Below are 22,584 nucleotides of genomic sequence, written 5' to 3'. Positions count from 1 at the left end.
TAATAATAATAAATTGAACTATTGTTAAACATTGAAATATAAATAATATACTCTTAAAAATGCAAAATATAATGGCTTGCAAACATAACTATATACAGCTTACCCTAGTTACCACTGGCTAGGGTAAGCAGTATATCATTAGGAAACAAAATCTGATGTAAAGAAAAGTTAGGATAAGCTGTATTAGTTGAAGTTTTGCTGCAACAGAATTTCAGCCAAACTTGACATCACAGATACAGCCATTTATTTGATATTTAATGATAAAAAATTATGTCAGATCAAGAATTGACAGGATTTTAAAAAAATCCTGTCAATTCTTTTCTGATTAAAAATATGCTATTTTTTTTAAAATTGATCTTACGCCACTTTTTTACACCGGGAAATTGGTGTAAAAACGGAGTACTGTAAAGTGAAGGACTAGATTGTATGCATATTCATAATAGTGTTCTTTAAAGCAGAAGATTAAAATAAATTATTTTCATTTTATAAACTGAAAAGACCAGTTTTGTTTTGTATCTCTTATTTTACTTTTTTTTTAAAGCAAGGCACTAAGTAAAATTCCTAGTAAATATTTCTCAGTTATTCCTTGATAGAATAGTCAATAATGACACCACTATAAACCATTCTGTAAATTAGCATTAGCATTAGCAGAGGCATATGATGCAAGAAAGCAAGCTTATTCAGCATCAGCCAAAAAAAAAAAAAAAAAACCACTCCCATTTCACCCCTCCGTTCGTTCGAAATACCTGTCCAGTTGAGCTTTAAATTTGTTTAGGCTATCAACTTCAACAACAAGTGATGGAAGTTGGTTCCACCAACCAACCAACGTGGGTTCATCCACTAGCGATAGGGGTGACAGCGTGGCATTGCCCAGGAACCAGGTATCCCAGACTAGATCGGAGGAAGCGCACAGTTGCCCGAGATGACTTGCTCAAGCAGGCTGAAATTGTTATGCAAGACCTTGGCACTTCTCGTGCTCTTTTGGAGATACAGTATGAGAGTGAGGTGGGAACTGGGTTAGGACCAACACTAGAATTTTATGCCTTAGTATCAAATTTCTTATATTACTTGTATCCAATATTCCATGTATGAGTGATATTTTAGTAAAATAGTTGTATCTCACGATGCTGACCTTTAATGTCTAAAACTAATGCACTTCTGTGAGTATAGTTACATTACCAATTCCTTTTAAAAGTGTGGTGGGTAAATCAGAGACACCTTAAATTATAGGTCAATTATGATCACAAAGAAATAACTATAAAAAAAAAAACACAGTGAACATTTAAAAGTGATTTTGCATTTAACTGACTCTGGTCCCACTCCACTAGAGACCAAGCCAAAGAAGTTCCATTGCAGACTCAAAGGCAAGAGCTATCAACAGATAGTTCTTGACTTTGAGTCTGCACCTAGGGACTTTTTATACTTTGGGAATTTTCAGAACATTCATAACGTAGCAAAAGAACTGAGACTTCATGTTAAATTGTTTGTTTTGTGGACTGAAAAACCTGGAATAACTTATGGGGGAGAATTTAATTTCCTCCACTTGATATCAGCTAGCCACATCTCCAAATGAAAAGACTTAAGAATTTCTCCAGTCTCCAACAGGAACTTAACCAGACATCTGCATTAAAAGGAGATTAGGCAGGCAAAGGCAGATTATGAGAAATCCTTGGTAAAGGATGCAAAGAAAAACAGCAAAAAGTTCTTTACCTATGAAGGGATGAATCAGATTGGTACACTGGATATTGATGATTCAACTGTTGATGATCCTGCTCAGGTGGCTAACAAACTAAATGAGTATTTTGCATCTACATTCACACATGAGGAGTTATTCAGGGAGGGGAATGCCAGAGGCGAATTAAACTCTGGCAGTGAGCTAGATGATTTTGTAATAACTGAGAGGAAAGTGGAGGAGAAATTGTTGAAGATAAACATAAAAAAGGCACCCAGGGTGGATGGGATCTATCCAGTTATATTAAAGGAGGCAGCAAAGGAAGTAAGTAAACCCTTAGCCATAATTATGAGAGCTTCCTTGGACTCAGGGGAGGTTTGTTTGTTTGTTGTTTGGTTTTTAGGAGCATTAGCAATTAAGGCCATATTGCTCCGGGAGATATGCGGTGGTCATTCCCTGAGCTTTCAGCATCCTCCGTATTTGGTGGTTACGGGCTCGAACCCCGGTCTAATCAAGAAGCGTGTGCTACGCGCTGCTGCTCCTGCTCACCTGGCTACGGAGGCGCCTCAGGGGAGGTACCCATGGACTGGAGATGTGCAAATGTGAACCCAATTCACAAAGGAGGATCAAAGGGCAACACAAGTAATTATAGACCTGTTAGTTTAACTTCTGTTCCTGGGAAGGAGGCACTGGTTAAAGAAGCACTGCAGGATCATCTAGACAAGACTTCAGTTATAGCTCGGACACAGCATGGTTCTGTTAAGAGGAAGTCTTGTCTGACCAATTTGATTGGATACTATGATGTGGTCACAAAGGAACTGGATGTGGGAATAACTTTGATATCATATATTTGGATCTTAAAAAGGCTTTTGATACTATTGCACATGAAAGACTGCTGCACAAATTTTGTGGCATTAGAGGCCAATTGCTGCTATGGATAGAGGCCAATTGCTGCTATGGATAAAGGGATAGTTGAGCGGGAGAAGACAGAGAGTGGTAATCAACGGACACTGCTCTTCGTAGACTAATGTTATTAGTGGATTCCCTCAGGGTTCAGTGTTGGGTCCATTGCTATTTTCTGTATTTATAAGTGATATTGATGATGGTATATCAGGCTTAATGTCCACGTTTGCAGACGATATGAAGACTGCCAGGGTTGTTAAGGATGCTAATGACAGTACGCTGCTACAACAGGATCTAGAAAAGTTGAGCAGATGGGCTGAGAAGTGGCAAAGAAGTTTAACATTGACAAATGTAAAGTACTACACATGGGAAGCAGTAACCCCAGAGTAATGTATGAACTCTGTGTTCTACACTGTGGTAGAGAATGAAAAGGACCTGGGGGTAATTATGCAGGCAGATATGAAGTTTTCTGAGCAGTGCAGATGGTCTGCAAGAGTAGCTCATGGTGTCTTGTCAATGATATACAGGAATTTTTCTAGCAGGGATAAGGAGGTGATTATCCCCTTGTATAAGGCAATGGTAAGGCCTTGAGTACTGTATACGGTCTGGAGGCCTCATTTTAAGAAGGATGCAGAGCTGTTGGAACAAGTACAGAGAAGGGCAACAAGATTAGTAAATGGAACGAAGGGTTGCTCTTACGAAGAAAGACTAAAGTTTTGCAGATTACAGTGTCTGGAGACTAGGCACTTGCGAGGTGATCTGATTGAGGTGTATAAAGCCTTGAATGGTTTGAGCATGCTCAATGCTAATGGGATCTTCCTCTTGCTCAGAATAATCACCTGAGAGGGCATAAATTCAAATTGAGGAAAGACAGCTGTAGGGTAGATGTGCAGAAGTTTGCCTTGAGCCAGCGGGCAGTGATTGGTGGAACAGACTTCCATCTTTTGTTGTGAAAGTTGATAGCCTAAATAAATTTAAGGCTGAGCTGGATAGGTATTTGGAACAAACAGTGAGGTGAAATTGGAGCGTTCCTTTTGGCTGATATTACATAAGCTTGCTTTCTTGCATCGTATGCCTCTACTAATGCTAATCTCCAAATGGTGTGACAAGTAAATACAGTCGAACTTGGTTATAACGAGATCACGGCTATAATGAGCAAAAAGTCATAATGATTTTAATTTACACATATTCCCATACAATCGCTCACTGTTATAATGAGCATTCTACACAGATATAACATACAAATTTTGATAACTATGCAAACTTTCTTAATTGCTCGGGTAGTTGAAAAAACCCAATTTTCGGAATAGACAAAAATGAAAAGTGACAGCTTTTATGACCACCCTCATCACATTGGATTAATGGCCAGTTTATGACCTTGTCCTTTCGAGGACGGGGCTATACAATAGTGCATTGGCATTCTGCTTGTCGCATTATCCTATTTACAGATTATCTTGTTATTGTTATTTGTTTTTTTTTTTTTTTAGGAGTATTAACAACTAAGGCCATATTGCTCCGGGGATATGCAGTGGTCATTCCCTGACCTTTCCACATCCTCCGTATTTGGTAGTCACGGGCTTGAACCCATGTCTAATCAAGAAGCGCATGCTACGCACTGCTGCTCCTGCCCACCTGGCTACGGAGGCACCTAGATTGTCTTGTATTCACCAAACCATAAATTTATTTTGGGACTTCTAAGAACTGTGTGTGCAGATCACTTTACTGTTATTTTAAAGTAAAATCAGTTAGAAATGAATCCTTCCTTCGGAAACATGTCTACTAACAAAAGATAGTGTCACTCGATTCACGAAATAGAAAGTGGTGCAAAAATGTTGAAGTGTGTAAAACGTTTTGTTTGTTTTCTTTAACAGTATCGACATTGCGGAAGAATAAACATGTTTACATATCGGCACTGCAGAAGAACATAACCGAAAAAAAAATATATAGAAAGTGTGAGGTTACGAACATCAATGAAGCACTGCTTCAATGGTTCACTACACAAAGAAGTGCTGGGTTTTTCAATAAACTTTTAATTCTAATAATACTCCCTCACCACCCAACAATACCTAGCATGCCTGTTTGATGGTCAAGTTATTATTATTAATGATTTATATCTCACATTAGCATATAAGATCATATTGCAGTGCTGTATGTATTTTGTCCATAAAAGTGTGTGTTCACAAACTGATTTGTGAGTTGCGCAGGCTGGAAACATGGAATAACTTACTTCCATTGATTGTCCACTTTCAGATTCTCAACTGAAGAGAACTTTAAAAATTGCTCTAATCTCTAGACTCTAAATGAGTGATAAGTGGCTAAGCTACTATACTATCATGGAGGACTAAGTGCTAAGAAAGAGAGCTTTAACGATATTTTTGTTTTCATTTCATTGTAATTCAGGATATATATTATTATAGAAATGCAAACTGTCAGTTTAACAGCTACTAAATTCCTACTAATTATAGAAAAAGGTTATACAGTAAACCCTCGCTAATCCAGATTAATTGGGAGAAGAGGTCATCTGGATTAAGCGATAATCAGGATTAGTGAAGTAAAAGATAATCAGGAATTTTTTCAGTCCAGGCTGAAGAATTTTTTTCAGCCTGGACTGTACTTGTTAACAGGAGAGATTGCTTCTACAGGGATGGGATACACTTAAATAGAAAGGGTGCAAGAATATTTGCTGATGCTATCGAGGCAGTGTTAGGTGGGTCGGAAAACTGCTAGCTTGGGGGGAGACAAAGACCAATAGATTGACAGTAGCCACTGGCAGAGGTGAAAGAGATTCTTGCACAGCTTTTATTAGAATGAGCAGAAGCCTGAAAAACAAGATGCATGGTATTTCAGAGACTGCTGGGAGCCATTGCGGTACAAGTAAACACATGGGTTGTGTTAGGGTAGCTAAGAATAGAAACAGGTGCAGGTATACTTGCGTGTACACCAATGCTAGGAGTTTAGTAAATAAATTTGATGAATTTGAGGTATTGCTAAAAACATCAAAGGCAGATATTGTTGGGATATCAGAGACGTGGTGTCACACAGATATAAGGGATGCAGAACTGCAATTTGGGGAGTACAACGTCTACAGAAAGGATAGACAGGATAGGAAGGGGGGAGGGGTTATGCTATTAGTTAAGAAACACATAAAAACCAAGGAAGTGAAGCCAGTCGACATCGCTGGACAGTGCAGTGTTGAGTCAGTTTGGTGTGACATAAGCATTGGGAGATCAAAATTGAGAGTAGGAGTGTGCTATAGGCCTAATGACTCTGATGATTATAATAAGGAACTGTACAGGGAAATAGAGTGGGCCAGTAAATCAGAGAGTCTTATAATGGGAGATTTTAATTTCCCAGATATTGACTGGAATTTGGGGGCTGGTTACTCACACACTAGCAGGGCTTTTGTGGATTTACTGGATGATTGTTTTCTACATCAGCATGTTCGGGAGGCAACTAGAGGGAGTAATACTCTTGATTTGATTATCAGCAGTGATTCTTCATGCATTAAGAATCTGCAGATAAATGAACCACTAGGTGGCAGTGATCACAGTGTGCTGAAGTGGGATTTACTGAAAGAGGTAACTACCATTAGGGGTAAAGGGAAGGGTTATTGCTTCCGTAAAGGCGACTACGATGGACTGAGACAGTATTTAAATTCTATACAGTGGGACCAACTGATGATGTTACCAACAGCAAATTCAAAATGGGAACATTCAAAGAACTTATCTTGGAAGCTACTAGACTTTACATACCAACTAAGAAATATTGTTCAAGGTTTAGGCCAAAATGGATGTCAGATGAACTAATGAGGCATATGGCAGAGAAGAAAAATGCATGGGATACTTACAAATTAACACATGACACAGAAGCCTATGATAGATACAAGTTGATATGCAACCAAGTTACAAAGGAGGTTAGGCAGGCGAAGGCAGATTACAAGAAATCCTTGGCAAGGGATGCAAAGAAAAACAGCAAAGAGTTCTTTACTCATGTAAACTCTAGAAGGAAGGGGATGAATCAGATTGGTCCACTTGATATTGATGGGTCAACTGTTGATGATCCTGCTCAGGTAGCTAACAAACTAAATGAATATTTTGCATCGACATTCACACATAAGGAGTTATTCAGCAAGGGGAATGCCAGAGGTGTATTCAACTCTAGCAGTCAGCTACAGAATCTTGAAATAACTGGGAGTAAAGTGGAGGAGAAACTGTTGAAGATAAACACAAGAAAGGCACCCGGGGTGGATGGGATCTATCCAGTTATATTAAAGGAGGCAGCAAAGGAAGTAAGCAAACCCTTAGCCATAATTATGAGAGCTTCCTTGGACTCAGGGGAGGTACCCATAGACTGGAAATGTGCAAATGTGACCCCAATTCACAAAGGAGGATCAAAGGCTGACACAAGTAATTATAGACCTGTGAGCTTAACTTCTGTTCCAGGAAAATTAATGGAGGCACTGGTTAAAGAAGCACTGCAGGATCATTTAGACAAGACTTCAGTTATAGCTCAGACACAGCATGGTTTTGTTAAGGGGAAGTCTTGCCTGACCAACTTGATTGGATACTATGATGCAGTCACAAAAGAACTGGATGCAGGGAATAACTTTGATATTATATACTTGGATCTTAGAAAGGCTTTTGATACTGTTGCACATGGAAGACTGCTACACAAATTGGAGCAGTGTGACATTGGAGGCAAATTGCTGCTATGGATAAAGGGGTGGTTGAGGGGGAGAAGACAGAGAGTGGTAATCAATGGACACTGCTCATCGTGGACTAATGTTATTAGTGGAGTCCCTCGGGGCTCAGTGTTGGGTCCATTATTGTTTTCTGTATTTATAAATGATATTGATGATGGTATATCAAGCTTAATGTCCAAGTTTGCAGATGATATAAAGGTTGGCAGGGTTGTCAAGGACACTACTGACACTATGCTGCTGCAACAGGATCTGGAAAGGTTGAGCAGATGGGCTGAGAGTGGCAAATGAAGTTTAACATTGACAAATGTAAAGTACTACACATGGGAAACAGCAACCCCAGAGCAACGTATCAACTCTGTGGTACTACACTAACAGTGGTAGAGAATGAAAGGGACTTGGGGGTGGTTGTGCAGGCAGATGAAGTTCTCTGAGCAGTGCAGACGGGCTGCAAGAGTAGCTCATGGAGTATTGTCAATGATATACAGGAATTTTTCCAGCAGGGATAAGGAGGTGATTATTCCATTGTATAAGGCAATGGTCAGGCCACACCTAGAGTACTGTATACAGGTCTGGAGGCCTCATTTCAAGAAGGATGTAGAGCTGCTGGAACGAGTACAGAGAAGGGCAACAAGATTAGTGAATGGAACAAAGGGGTGCTCTTACGAAGAAAGGCTTAAGTTTTGCAAATCACAGTGTCTGGAGACTAGGCACCAGCGAGGTGATCTGATAGAGGTGTATAAAGCCTTGAATGGTTTAAGCATGCTCAATGCTGATGGGATTCTTCCTCTAGCTCAGAAAAATCACCTGAGAGGGCATAAATTCAAATTGAGGAAAGACAGATGTAGGATAGACGTGCGGAAATTTGCCTTTAGCCAGCGGGTGGTTGGTTGGTGGAACAGACTTCCATCCCTTGTGGTGGAGGTTGATAGCCTAAATAAGTTTAAGGCTCAGCTGGACAGGTATTTTGAACGAACAGAGGGGTGAAGTGGAAGTGGGTTTTTTTTTTTTTTTTTTTTTTTTTTGGCTGATGCTGCATAAGCTTGCTTTCTTGCATCAAATGCCTCTACTAATGCTAATGCTAAGATTGTTCTAATATAAAAAAAAACTTAGAACACAAATAAATGAAAAATTTAATGATATAGGTAGTTCAGGTGAAAATAAATAAAAATATATCCCTGTAGGGCCTTTATTTAAAACTATAAAAAGACAATACAGCCACTCCCCGACTTACGTAAGGGTTGCATTCCGCAGAACTCTACATAAGTCGAATTTTATGCAAGTCGGAATTTCCCTAAATGCTTATGCAGCACTCGCAACTATGCGCGCTGAATTTGATTGAAGCAAAAAAGAAATGTTCAACGAACATGTAAATAATTATTTTTTCAATTTTTTTCTCATGTGCAGGAAAAATTACAAAAGTGTACAAAAATTTCAAAATTAAAGAGGAGACAGGCATAATATCAGCAAGTTACCTTTCGAGCATTGTTGCCAGAATTAACTCTCCAGCTGATAAGCATGCTGCTATGGAAGTTGAGGGCTGTGGAGATTTAGAAGGGGTTTTTTCCAACACATCGCAAAATTTCTCTGCAGCTGCAGAATCGGCACTGGCAACTTCACTGTATACTTTAATGTTTTTGAAACCAGCCTGATGCTGGTTGGTTGGTTCTTGGGTTTTATTGGCGCATTAGCAACTAAGGCTATAATGCGCCCCAGCCTGATGCTTGAACCTATTAAACCACCCATTGCTTGCCACAAACTTGGCTTGGGATTCGCCATACTTATCCTTAATATCTTCATAAATACTTGTTGCTTGTTGATTTTCTATGCTTTTCCATTTTTGATATAGCACCTGAATGCTGTTTTGTGATCGCTGTCAATCTTAAATGCATTGATCCTTTAACATGTTCTTTTATACGTGTACTTTCCCTTAAAATAGTATTCACCGTTGAAGCAGCGAGAACTAATTCCGTGCAATAGATTACAAACTTTGTCCTGCTTCGTACTTCTTAATTAATCATTTTCATTTCTAAAATCAATTTTGTTTCGTTTCCTAACACTGCCAGCACTTTCACTTTCCATTGGTCCCTTTTCCCTTCATCATTGTAATAAGTAAATAGGAATGAAGAGAAGATTCTGAAAATTTATTTGTTTTTTTTTTACATGATTGAAGATTTCAGTGAACGGGAACATATTTCACCATAATACCATAACATAAAAACCCACAGAATTCCAGTTATCAGTATTATTGCAAATGAAAAAAAAATAAAGGGACGTTATCAGATTTTGTGAGCACATCTGATAGCTTTAAAGGTATGATTATCAGAAAAAAGATGAAACAGTCTACATACGAGGACCTCTCATTGTGGTTTAGCCAACAATTATATAAACCCATAATATATAAAATATATTAACTTATGTACAAATATGCATATAAAGAAATACTCAAATGAAGCGATATAAGCAATAACATCCGTCCGACTCAGTAAACAACAATACTGAACAGCACACAAGACAATGTGATGTATGTTCCATCTCTCTCCCTCCACAGTCAGAGTGACTTATCTGACTTCCTAAATCCCATGTGTCTTTCAAAGTAAGGTACTCAACTGTGAACAGAATTTTTCATATTTCGATCCAGATTATCTGACATCTGGATTAACTGTAACCGGATTAGCGAGGGTTTACTACATATGCTAACATACCAGAAAGATGCACTCTACTGTGCCAAAATAATTATTGTAAGAGGAGTGTGTGAGTATATATATATATATATATTGTTTAAATAATAATACCTGAATCATTTCTGATGAAATAGGACCCGGGATGTGATCCCACTGAAGTAGTTCTGCCATTCCAATATTCTAATACAAAAAATAATTAAAATCAGTATAAAAGTTAATTACTAATTTGTTTATATAAACTTTTAATTTCTTCCTTAAAACAATTTAATCACAAAAACTTCCATTTGCAGTAAATTCTTATAGGTTAAAACTTTAATTTAAAGGATAAGGACACCCACATTTTGCATTAAGTGAAAAGCAGCAGGATTAAGACTGACAAAGTTATCAAAACTGAAATGCTTATTTTAAAGCACTCATTATTGTATACACATTAATAAAGAATGTAGAAAACTATACTCATATGCTTAATTGACAGTCATGTTATTAATCCTTTCCAAGAAATATGTAAATTTACATTTTTCAAGGTCATTTCAAGTAAGTATCAGTACTTTTAAAATCTTCTAGTAGTGCTGCCATCTCTTATTTGTGTTTTTAACTAACAGTAGACATAGTTTTAATATATGGCAGCATGAAAGTACAGTAGCCTGTTGAAATAACACCCCAAATAATGGAACATTCGAGCTAACAGCACATCGAGATCAGATGTTTACATATCGCACAGATGTCTTGCAGTGCCGAAAAAAAGAAAACGGCAATTCATGTGATTACCGTATTTGTTTACATTTGCCATTTTGAATTCTCTACTGATATCACAGATTATATTGTTGTGTGACATTTTTTTTAAAATTAAAAACCCCTCACTATGACTCCTAAAGTTAATAAACCTCATAAAGAGAAGAAAAGAACGACATTAAAACTTGATATAACAGTGTTTTCGACCTTTTTTTAATAATGGCACCCTTGAGTAATTTATTTTATTTTGTGGTACCCCTACTAAATTTTCCGCCTGTTAGTTCCAGTTCTCTCTTTGTGTATATATATATATATATATATATATATACAGGCAGTTTCCGCTTTACGAGTTCCCGGGTTTACGAGTTTTTTTTTTTTTTTTTTTCAAAGTATCAAGTATCAACAAAATCGAAAATATGAACATTAATTGCAAAAAATGAATGTTAAACATTCATAAATACCACATTTCAAACCACGTGCGTAGTTTACAGTGTACCGCGCTTTACAGTATTAATCAGTTACCATTGTATCGCAAAAATATCGTAACGTGAACCCAATAACACATTGTTTTTTGTTAATTCATTCTGCGACCTCGGAAGTTAAATTTTTCGCTATATAACTCCCTAAAAGGTCGTTTTTATAGTGTAAATTGTATTAGTTACCAATTCAAATCATTAAATGCACTACACTTTCAATGTTATCATATGTTACAAGAACCAATTTGGAACGGCTTTGTGATATTTTTCTAAAGCACATTTCTGGAAGTCGCGACCATAAAACAATAAAAACAATTTGCAGTTTCCAGTTTATTGGGCTTTTCTGTTACTGCAAGCAATTATAAACGGGTAGTAAACTCAAAGTTATTGCATTTGTGAAAATACTGATAGCTGGAATTGTGTGGGTTTTTATGTTATTATGGTAAAATGTGTTTGCTCTTTACTGAAATCTTCAATTGTATAAAAAAACATAAATAAATTTTCAGAATCTTCTTTTCATTCCTTTTTTTTGCTTCGTAAACTTGTTACTCCACGCAAATCGTATTAATTGCAATTTGTGCTTTCCGTTAAAAAATGCTTATGCATGCTACTGAAATTTATAAAGAAAAGAGAAGATTATCTTGGAAATAAACACCTCTTGAAGCATTTCTGAAGAGGATGACTCTTTGTGCAACAAACCAACGAGTGCCGAGCCAATAATGAGTGATCAACGAATGTGCATTTAGTCGATGATGATGATGAAGAATAAACATTCTTTAACATTTGTAAGTCATAAATAATTTCTCTATTATTATAATTTGCTTGATTTTACAGGCTACGTTTTCATTTCTTTGGATAAATCAATTATTGTTTAAAAAAACTAATTAGCTAACTAATTTCATTGTCGATAACGTAACCCCTATTTTTAACATTATGTCTATGGAAAATAAATTCCCGCTTTACGAGCGTGTGCTAGGAACGAATTAACTCGTAAAGTCGAGAACTACCTGTATATCTAATATTAAAAAAATATGATATATGATATATTTACAAAAGTTAATTGTAACGTAACATTATATGTAATAGAACTGTTATCTTTTATAATGTGAGGTTTTTTGTATTTTTTTTTTATTTTGTAATTGTAAATAGAATGATCAGTTGACATATGTAAATATTATCAATGTGGTTTATGGAACATAATAATAAGGATGTACCTTTTATAATGAAATAAATATATAAATTTTAAAAAAATATGTTTAAGTAACTTAAACCCAAATTACGTGGCACCCTGGAATGTTGGTGCTGTAGCAGCATTCCAGGGTGCCATGTAATTTTGGTTTAAAAACCCCTCACTTGAAAACCACTGTGATATAATAAAGAAAATAGAACGGGGCATAAGTAGGAATGTATTAATGGCAGAATATAACATTGGCTCTTCAACATTGTATGATATTAAACATTGAAAGCATAAATTTTTAGAATTTACTGCATGTTCAGAACCTAACAATAAGATAGCCGATAGAAAGTTTGCACAAGCCAAAATTAGAACACTTAGATAAAGTACTGCATGAGTAGTTTTTATTGAACAATCGGTATCGTTTTAATAAAAATGGAAGGTATGGCTATATTAGGGTCAATTATTATTGCCAAAGCAAAGATTTTAAAGAAAAAATGAGCACTGATATAACAATTGCTTTTGCTGATGGATGGTTAACTAAATTTAAGATAAGACATGGCATTAGAAATGGCACCCTCATTCAAAGGGGATAATCTAGAACAGAAAATTTTTTTCCTTTTTTATGTACTTTAGTACATAAAAAAGTTTTTTTTTTTTTTTTTAAATTTTGATTAGATTTTTTGGCAATAACTTCACTCTGGTGTTGGGAAATCTAGTCAAAATAAGATCATAATTAAGCTCACTGCAAAAAAGGGTTAATGTGAATTGAGAAAACAATATCTTAACTTGAATGCTTTATAATTATGAGTATATTATTAAGCCAAAGCATATTCTGTTTCATTAAATGCCATTAAAAAGCACAAGGAATAAGCTATAAATAATAATGCTTTGGCTGAACCTGTTGGTGGCATAATGCCACTTTGACCCTTTTTTTTTTTTTTTTTTAATATTTTGCATTCCAAACCATTCTGTCAATTCAGGACTTAATTTTTGCCAGTTTAGTTTCAAATCGAAGGAATCTTTACTACATAATGATGAGTAAAGAAATTTTTACTCAAAATTATCTTCACGGTGGCAATATATTGTAAAAATTTCATGGTAGTGCAAGTGTAACTAGATTTCTGAAATTTATGGTAAAATATCTGATGTGTGTATTTTTCATTATTTTTATTAAATTCTTAGTAAACAATTAACCAAATTTCATTTAATGTATTTAATTATTAAATGATTATAATTTAATCAATATTAATACTAATTATAATGTAATTAGATTATTAGGATTCATATTGTCTAAGCATTTATTTATTTTTTCCATTTATTAATATACACAGTTTACATACATTCATATATATACAAAACTTACATAGATTTATATACAATTATATATACATTTCCATCATCCAGGGCTTGTGTGCGTGGTGGCTCTAAGGCAGTAGCCCATCTACACCTTTGTTCTCTGTGTTGGTGTAGAAACTCTAGGCCACCAGGGAGCAGCAAACACCTGGGCAGCTGCTGCCCGTCCCCAGGCAAGATGAAACCAGCCTGGGTTTCATCTTGCTATCTACTATCCTATATGTGCTTATGTGTACAAAATCCCGCACCCACCAGAGGTAGTGCAATACTGGTGGGTGACATTGTCTAGGCAGTGTAAGGAAGCCAATTCTTTTTTTGCACTAGCTAAAAAAGAAATAAACTTTGTTTATTTCTTTGATGTAGTGATCAAACTGGACTTTCAATTTCCCCAGCCACTGACCTCAACTACCCATGGAGACAACTTATTTCAAGATTAAAAACCTGTTGGCTAAGCAAAACTTCCTCCAAACCAGTCTATATCTGTTCTTGCTTAGTCTGAAATCCTTAGTTTGACTGACCTGTTTCTAGGTTCATTTAATACCATTACTTTCACTTTCATTCATTTTACTATATACCCTCTCAAAGCCTTATAAACTTCAATTAGATTCCCTCTAAGGTACCTAGATACCAAACCCTGTATCCTACATATTCAAGTACCTCTCTCCTATAGGTTCTCTTTTGTCAATCTTGCCAGGTATGTGGTTCTTTTCAAGAAGCTTGTCGTTTTAGTGTGGCCTGGACAAAGTATTCCAAGTGCAGTCACACAATGCCTTATATAATGGAATTACCTCTTATCTCTGCACATAACTGTTCAGTAGGTCAATAAGACACCATTGGCCTGCCAGCATCATAATACCTAAATCCCATTCTTCCTCTAATACTTTTAATTCAAGACTTCCAACTATATAAATTATTTTAGGGGTTGTTATTCCTTGGGTGTAAACCTTAAATTTTGCAGTATTAAAACACTGGCATCACTTATCCGACCATCCCTGAATCCTGTTCAAATCACCTTGAAGGAGCACTACCTGGTGTTAGTCATCAATTACTCATCTAATCTTCATATTTTGAAATCATGCCCCATATTCCTTCATGGTGAGAGAGTGTGTGCCAAGCCCATACAACTGGTGAGTATGGGCTTGGCACACCCAGAGTTCTGAGCTGGATATCATCATTCTTCTATTTCTTGGTGATTCCCTTCTACTCTCTCTCTCTCTCTCAGGGTAATTCAGAATTTTTTTTTTTTTTTTTTTTTTGGCTGGTGCAGCATAAGCCTCAGGCTTCCTTGCATCATATGGCTAATAATAATAATGATGATGACCAAGAGCTGCCAACACCACCCGAAATCTGCCATGGAGAGACTGACAATTGTCCAGAAGAGGAGGAAGGGGCCTGATAGACCTCATTGAGCAACAGAAGACAGCAATAGTTAACCTGAAGGATTACTTTCAGAAACACACAGCAGCACTCCACCGGGCCATAAGAAAGATAGACAAGCGGTGTACCCCACTCAACCTAAGCAAGAAGATCCCCCCCCCCAACCAGGAGGTACAAATGAAGCTAGAAAGATGGGCAGAGAAGACACTCCATGGCAGACACTACAATGATCTCCATCAAGATCACATAGATAAAATTGCTTCCAATGCATGGCTCACGAGCGGGACACTCTTCCCTGAGACTGAAGGAGTCATGCTTGCCATCCAAGGTCAGGTAATAAACACCAGGAACTATAGAAAATACATCGCAAAGGAGCCCGGAGTGTTTGATGACACATGTTGACGATGCCACCTGGCCTCAGAAACAATCCAACACATCACCGCAGGATACGAGGTGATCACCCAGACTGAGTACACTCATAGACACAACCAGGTAGCCAGGATAATACATCAGAAGCTAGCTATATGATAAGCTTTCTGCATCGAGGATCAATGGTCGATGAATGGCACAGAAAGATGGATCACATGTCAGTATCTCTTGGATTTTTGGTTACCTCGTCATCTTGCTCATTTCCTAAGATATCAGACTGGGTTGGGATCCAACCAAAGGTTATACAACCGTTAGTTTTATTGAATATTCCTTAGCTGAGATCTGATTTGGTTTAGGATAGGGTGGGTGTTTATTAATAGTTCCTGTTTGCAGTACATTAGTACATTAGTTGCACTTAGAGAATTAGTTAAAATAATATACTTTGAGTCAGGTGCTTTGCTTAAATTTTCAAAAGCCTAATTTAAGGTTATATAATTCTGTAGTAAAATTACTGCATTCAGCTGGAAGACAAGTTGATATAGTAATGTCAGAGAAGATAGCTGTGGTACCAACTTTAATGTTTTATGAGATTTAAATCGTCAGTGTCAATCTGTCAGAAATCAGCATAAATCTGGAGATGTGCTGCTGGAGAGACAGGTGCCCATAGTGGGTCAATATTTTCAGTTTCTTTCTGGAAAGATCAATATTCCAGCTCAGTGCCAGTTCAAGTAATCTAAGGCTTGGTGGTCTATTTGTTTTGAGTTTGTCTCAATAAGAGGTTTCCCACTGCAGCTCAAATCTCACCCCATTTCGAAATGCACAACAGGCATTTCCAAATGAGGTGACAGGGAAGCCTTTTGTATTTCGGGACTATATTTAAGTAGCCACATTTTCCTCCTGAGATTTAATGAGATTCTATATATAGACTGTGAACTGATGATTTTTTAAGATTTCATCTCGCATTTGATGATGCGAGAGGGATGATTTATGTCTGTGTGACACACTGTGAGTGGTTATTATGTACATAATCAGTGAAATGAATACTCACTGTAGAATAAAAGTGAGACTGGTGCCAGTGCTTGACCTAGGCAGGTGGATGTGTGTGCACTCCATTGTTCATTGGTTTGAGATTTTTTATCAATTTTTCTATCATTTCTCCTCTTTCATCAAGTTTTGGGTCACCCTGTAGCAGGTAGTGGCTATTAAAACCCCCTAGAACATATATATTAGGTTGGGATAACTGTGAAACTAAGTGTTCTAGCTCATCAAGAAACTATTTTAAGTGCAAAGTTAATAGTTATTTGGGTTTCAACAAATTATAAAAATAATAAAACCATATTGGTAGCAATTTGAAGGAAATATATGAGCTAATAATTATAGCTCAGATGGCATGTTATTCTTGGATTACTCTTGCATTTGTCAATGCTAAACTTCAAATGCCAATTCTCAGCCTGTCTGTCTAATTATACGTGATTCCTAGATTTAGTCTTTACCATTCCTTTCTCAAAACCAAAAAGTTAAGTGGAAAGAGTGTTAGATTGTTCTTGGAACCTTAAAAAAAGTGGTATAAGTGAGAAAGCATTTTAAACAGAGGTGCTACAGACATTAAAAACTGCATGGCATTAATAGGATTGACCATGGAGCCAGATAAAAAGAATGTTAAAAGTGGGAGAACACTATAAACAGAAGCATTATAATGGGAGATGCTGTTTGCAAGGTTACAACTACATTTTAACTATTTAACTAATGTACTTTTTAACTAATGTATGAATTGTTTTAAAATCTTCCAGTGCAACCTCTCAGAACTTACAGTCCTAAGAAATGGTGCCATGAAAAGAGCTTTGAAAATGTGAGATCAATTTTTAGTTTCAGTTGACAAAACTGAATAGAGTGAAAAAATGACAAAAATTAAAATAACAAGCTTTTTTAAAAAATTGTTCTTTTTTTTTAGATTTGCTTTTTGAAGATAATTTTTAATGATAATAATTTAACTGTAATGTTGGGCAATCAACTTACAATAAGAGCAAATTTATATTTCAAAGCATATATGTACAAGCAAAGTAGGGCATACTTGTGGTTCGGATCACTTTAGATAAGTAACTCTGTTTCATGTTATCATTCAGCTAATGACACAGCATTATTTAACGTGCTAACTGTATAATGGTGTGTGTGTGTGTGTGTGTGTGTGTAAGGATGGAATTTATAATATGAATATAAGCTATAATGAAATCAAACTATAATCCCATGATACTGCTATGTAAGTAAATCACAGTTCTCAATTTTTATACAAGAGCAAATGAGGGAATACTCCTTTCCTCCTTGCTGTTAGTGAATCAGTAAAGTATATAAAAGGAAACAACACCTTGTTTAAGATAAATATATCTATTATAAGCCTATATACAAATCATTATGTTCTCCCACATAATTCCCATGTGTAAAAATTAAACTGTGATACTCTTAGGTTGTTGCTTTGGTATTCAAATGATATATCATTTGAATACCATTATATCCCTTTGCAATTTGTTAACAGCAAGATATGGGAGAGAGAGGGTGATAGGTTGATTTGAATAGTGTTGTGATATTTCATTAAAGCATAAAATTGATGTTTTAAATGACACTTTAAGATAACCTCTTCCATAACCTCTTCACATTGCAATAACAACATAAGGCACACTGATATACCTCAGTTACAAAAAGTATGTCTTAAGTAGTATTGAAAATAAGAGAACAGCTCTCAAAGCAGTTTTCATGGTTAATCTCTATCATAAATAGTGATAATTTATGTACAAAAAAAAAAAAAATAATAATAAAATAAAATAAAAAAAATTTAATCCCACGCAACCAAGGTAAAATAATGGAATTTACATTTTTCAGATTGTATGCACACACTAGGCATTTAGCCTAAAAAAATGAGGTGTAATGTTAATAAATGCAAGATATTTTATTTAGGTAATCCCAGAATGATATACAATTTGGGTAATGCCAAACTCAAGGTACTTGATAAGGAAAATGATCTAGGGGTATCTGTACAATTTGGTATGGAATTCTTTGAGTAGTGCAAACAGAGAATTTCATACTGTAGAAATTTCTACAGAGACCCATTGTCAATGATATGTAGGAACTTTGCCAGCAGGGGCAGAGGTGATTATAATTTATAGTATGAGCAGCTGTTCAAAAATGAAATCAAAAACAAAATCGAGGTTAGCAGACATTATTCTTCAAATAGCCACACTCAACCAAGCATTGAAACTTTTAAAAAATGTGTAATATACATAAATACATATTCTTATTTTCACCTGGTCAACAAATATACAATTGGAAGTAAAATTTAATTACTCAAGTCACTGAGTGAATGAAATGAAGCAGGAAGTAGAAATGCTTTGTTGTAAATAAATATCTAGATCTTCAGGCACATCAAAACAGAACCCAAGAAACTTAAGAACTAACAAAAACCAGTGAAAGGTCTGCAGTGGTGGAATTTTGTTATGAATACACTAGACAGCTTTGCTTTAAAAACAAATAATTAATCTTCACAGAGTAACACCAAGCAAATCCTAGAAAAGTCATGACTGAAGTAGAACAGGGAAAATCTGCAAATAAATACAGTCGAACTTTGTTATAACGAGCACGGAAATAATGAGATCACGGCTGTAATGAGCAAAAAAGCCATAATAATTTTAATTTATGTATATTCCCATACAATCGCTCACTGTTATAATCAGTGTACTACACGGATATACTGAACAAATTTTGGTAACTATGCAAACATTCTTAATTGCTCGGATAGTCAAAAAACCAATTCTTGGAATAGACAAAAATGAAAAGGGCGACTTAGCGTTATGACCATCTGCATCAGGTTAGTGGCTGGTTTATGACCTTGTCCTTCCAGGGACGGAGGCTATACAACAGTGCATTAGCGTTCCGCTTGTCGCATTACCCTATTTACAAATTGTCTTGTATTCACTGAACCATAAATTTATTTTGGGCCTTCTAAGAATTTAGGAAACGGGACTTCTAAGAATGTTGTATGCATTTCGGGACTTATAAGAAATTTGTATGCAGATCAATTTATCATTTTAAAGTAAATTCAGTTAGAAACGAACCCTTCCTTCGGAAACATGTCTACTTATAAAAGAAAGTGTCTCTTGATTCACGAAAAAGTCTAAATTATTCGTGAGTTAGAATGTGGTGCCAAAAATGTTGAAGTGTGTAAAAAGTTTTCTTTGTCCTCTTCAAGCATATCGACATTGTGAAAGAATAAAGATGTTTACATATTGGCGCTGGAAAAGAACATAACCGAAAAAAAAAAATTAAAAAAAATTTAGAAAGTGTGAGGTTACAAACATTGATGAAGCACTGCTTCAATGGTTCACTACACAAAGAAGAGCTGGATTTTCAACAGACGGTTCAATCTTGAAGGCTCAAGCGGAAAAATCTGCTAAACAATTTGGATGCAATGATTTTGCATGTAACAACAGTTGGCTGGATCGATTTAAAAACCGACATAACATCGTTTATGCAAAAATTAGTGGAGAATCTCGATCTGCAGATCCAATAATAGCAAACAAATAGATTGACCGTGTTTGGGCAGAAACCAGGAAAGATTTCAATGACGAAGACATCTACAATGCTGATTGTAGATGTCTTCATCATTGAAACAGGACTTTTTATAATTTGACACCTGACAGATAATACGTTTAAATTCAAAGGGGAAAAATGTGTTAGTGGAAAAAAATCAAATCTCGCTTGATGGTGTTCCTATGTGCAAATATGACAGGAACTGATAAAAAATAAAAACTGCTTGTTATCAGAAAATAATTAAAGCCTTGGTGTTTCAAAAACGTATGGAAACTTCCTGTGGATTTACACACTGCAAACATGAAAGCTTGGATGACTTTGGATATTTTTTGGCAATATGTAAATGATTGGAATAAGGAGCTATTCAAAAAAAAGAAGAAAAATATTTTATTAGTTGATAACTGTCCTGCACATCTCTAGATTCAAAATTTGTCTAACTGGTGTTTCTGCCTCCCAATGCGAGATCAATTTTACAACCAATGGATGTAGATGTATTCAAGAGTTTGAAAGGATTTTATAAAATATTTCTATAATTTCGATAATTCCAATATCGATATAGTCTCAGTAAGAGAACAGAAACTTACTGAGACTATATCGATATTGGATGCTATAAATTTATTGCATGATGCGTGGAACAAAGTTACTTTAACAACCATATCAAATTGCTTTAAGAAACAAAATTAAGTTTCAATCGTAGATGAAGGTGATGGAAATGAAGAAAACAACTTACCATTATCCCAATGGTTGTTATGTAACAAAGTCGTAGGTTTTAACACAGATAACATCGATGAATTTATACGAGTCGATGACAACTTGTTAACTAGCATTAGCTAGTTAACAAGTTGTCATCTACAATGTCACACCCTATAGGAAGACATTGTAGATGACAACTTCCTATAGGGTGTGACATTGTAGATGCTGTGCTTGACAAAGACGATAACGGTGATGATATGATGACAAGTGAAAGTGAATCAAAATCAGTGCCGACAATCTCACAAGCTCAAGGTGCAATGGACACATTAGTCTATTTTTTTGAAGGAACTGAGGCAAATAATGAGACTTTTAACGTGTTGAGTGTTTTATGGGGAAACTTAAGAAATATCAAAGTGAAATCTTTAAAACAACCATCAGTTTTAAGATTCATAAATAAAGACTAATTGAAATTGTGTTTAGTATTAAGTGTATTGTAGTTTATACAAGCATATTAATACAAATAATATGTAGGTATATACTTATATTACTTTTTTCTCTCTAATATTTCTTTGTTTTTTGAATCTGTCTTTTTATCAAGTTATTGAGAATTTAAAAAATAGGAGGTAGATTTAACTCATCACTGATATAAAGTGTTCATTGTCTAATGGCCTCATGGGTTTTCCCATCTCGGCTATCACTGATATAGCGAGTAACGGTTACAATGAGGAAATTTTGTCGGCCCCTTGATGCTCTTTATAACCAAGTTAGACTGTATTTCTATCTGGACAACTTTCATTACTTATATAAAATAATAAATTCTGCTACCTATTCCATATGGCTATTTACTTTAATGAAAGAGTTGGGCTTAGAAACGCTTAGTTGACAACTTCTTTGAAATAGCTTGTGTTCTTCTTGCTCTTGTTGATCTTTTCTTAACTCATTCTGTAAGGGCATTTTCATACACATGCATTGAAGTAAATCATGAGTAGAACATTGAGCATCTTCCTGCAAAGTGAACAAGTCCTAAAGGAACAGAAAAATTTATCAACTATTTTTATTAAATGGGTAATAAGTAGAGAATAAACTTAAAATAACAGTAAATGGGTTTTGTGAAAAAAAATTGCTGCTTAACTTTGTAAGAAGGAATACCTCAGAATTATATCAAAAAATTATTAATTGGATTATTAGCCTAGAGATGTTTTTAAAGGACTGTTTTTCTGTAAACTAATGAAATAAGATATTCTCATAAATTTGTAAAAGATCCTGTATTGGAGCAAAAGTTCAGCATATTCAGACCTGCTACATAACAAAGCACAAAGTTTTGCCTGATACTAATTACATTAGTATCAGATGACTAGCATAAGAACTTGTTGCTGTTGTTATTTATATAGCACATTAGCATCTAAGGCTATACTGCACTGCGTAGCTGTACAAGTGTGCATGAAGATTTGTATATTCTGTGGGCCGAAAAATTTGGACACCTTGCAAAGAAAACTTACTTCCTCTATCTGAAATAGATAAATACAAGCTCTGATTGAAAAACCTTTAGGAATTCCTCCAAACTCTGGTATGATTCAAACCCAGACCTCTCCTGAGCAATGTGACAGAAACTTATACTGACAAAGAGGACCATGAGAAATGAGGTTCTTATGCTAGTCATCTGTTTCAACAAGACAATGTGGCAGGTTGCAAAGCAAAAAATATTAACTGGTTTTAGAGATCACAAATTTGTGTGTTTGCAGTGGGCCGCAGCCCACTCAGTCAACTCAAAAGAAAATATCTGATCACAAGTTTTTCCAAATCATTCTTGCATTCTAGTAATAAAACTACAAACAAATATATATTTAAATCAATTATTTTAGCATTTAATT

The 22,584-nt window shown here is 35.5% G+C and overlaps 1 protein-coding gene across 1 annotated transcript in view; it reads right to left on the bottom strand.

Annotated features, from left to right (window-relative positions):
• LOC150086038 (DNA repair and recombination protein RAD54B-like) overlaps positions 1–22,584 on the bottom strand; it is a 354,517-nt gene that overhangs the window by 42,832 nt on the left and 289,101 nt on the right. Inside the window, exons 22-23 of the mRNA XM_090374778.1 lie at positions 21,560–21,736; positions 10,070–10,138 (exon numbers count right to left, since the gene is read on the bottom strand). Coding sequence (XP_090230904.1) covers positions 10,070–10,138; positions 21,560–21,736 — 246 coding nt within the window. The remainder of the gene's footprint in view (positions 1–10,069; positions 10,139–21,559; positions 21,737–22,584) is intronic.

The sequence above is a fragment of the Mastigoproctus giganteus genome, chromosome 5 (assembly GCF_048544385.1).
Source record: "Mastigoproctus giganteus isolate SK-2022 chromosome 5, ASM4854438v1, whole genome shotgun sequence".
Lineage (NCBI taxonomy): Eukaryota > Metazoa > Arthropoda > Arachnida > Uropygi > Thelyphonidae > Mastigoproctus > Mastigoproctus giganteus.
Note: the sequence above shows the minus strand (reverse complement) of the source record. Positions and strands in the feature narration are given on the sequence as shown.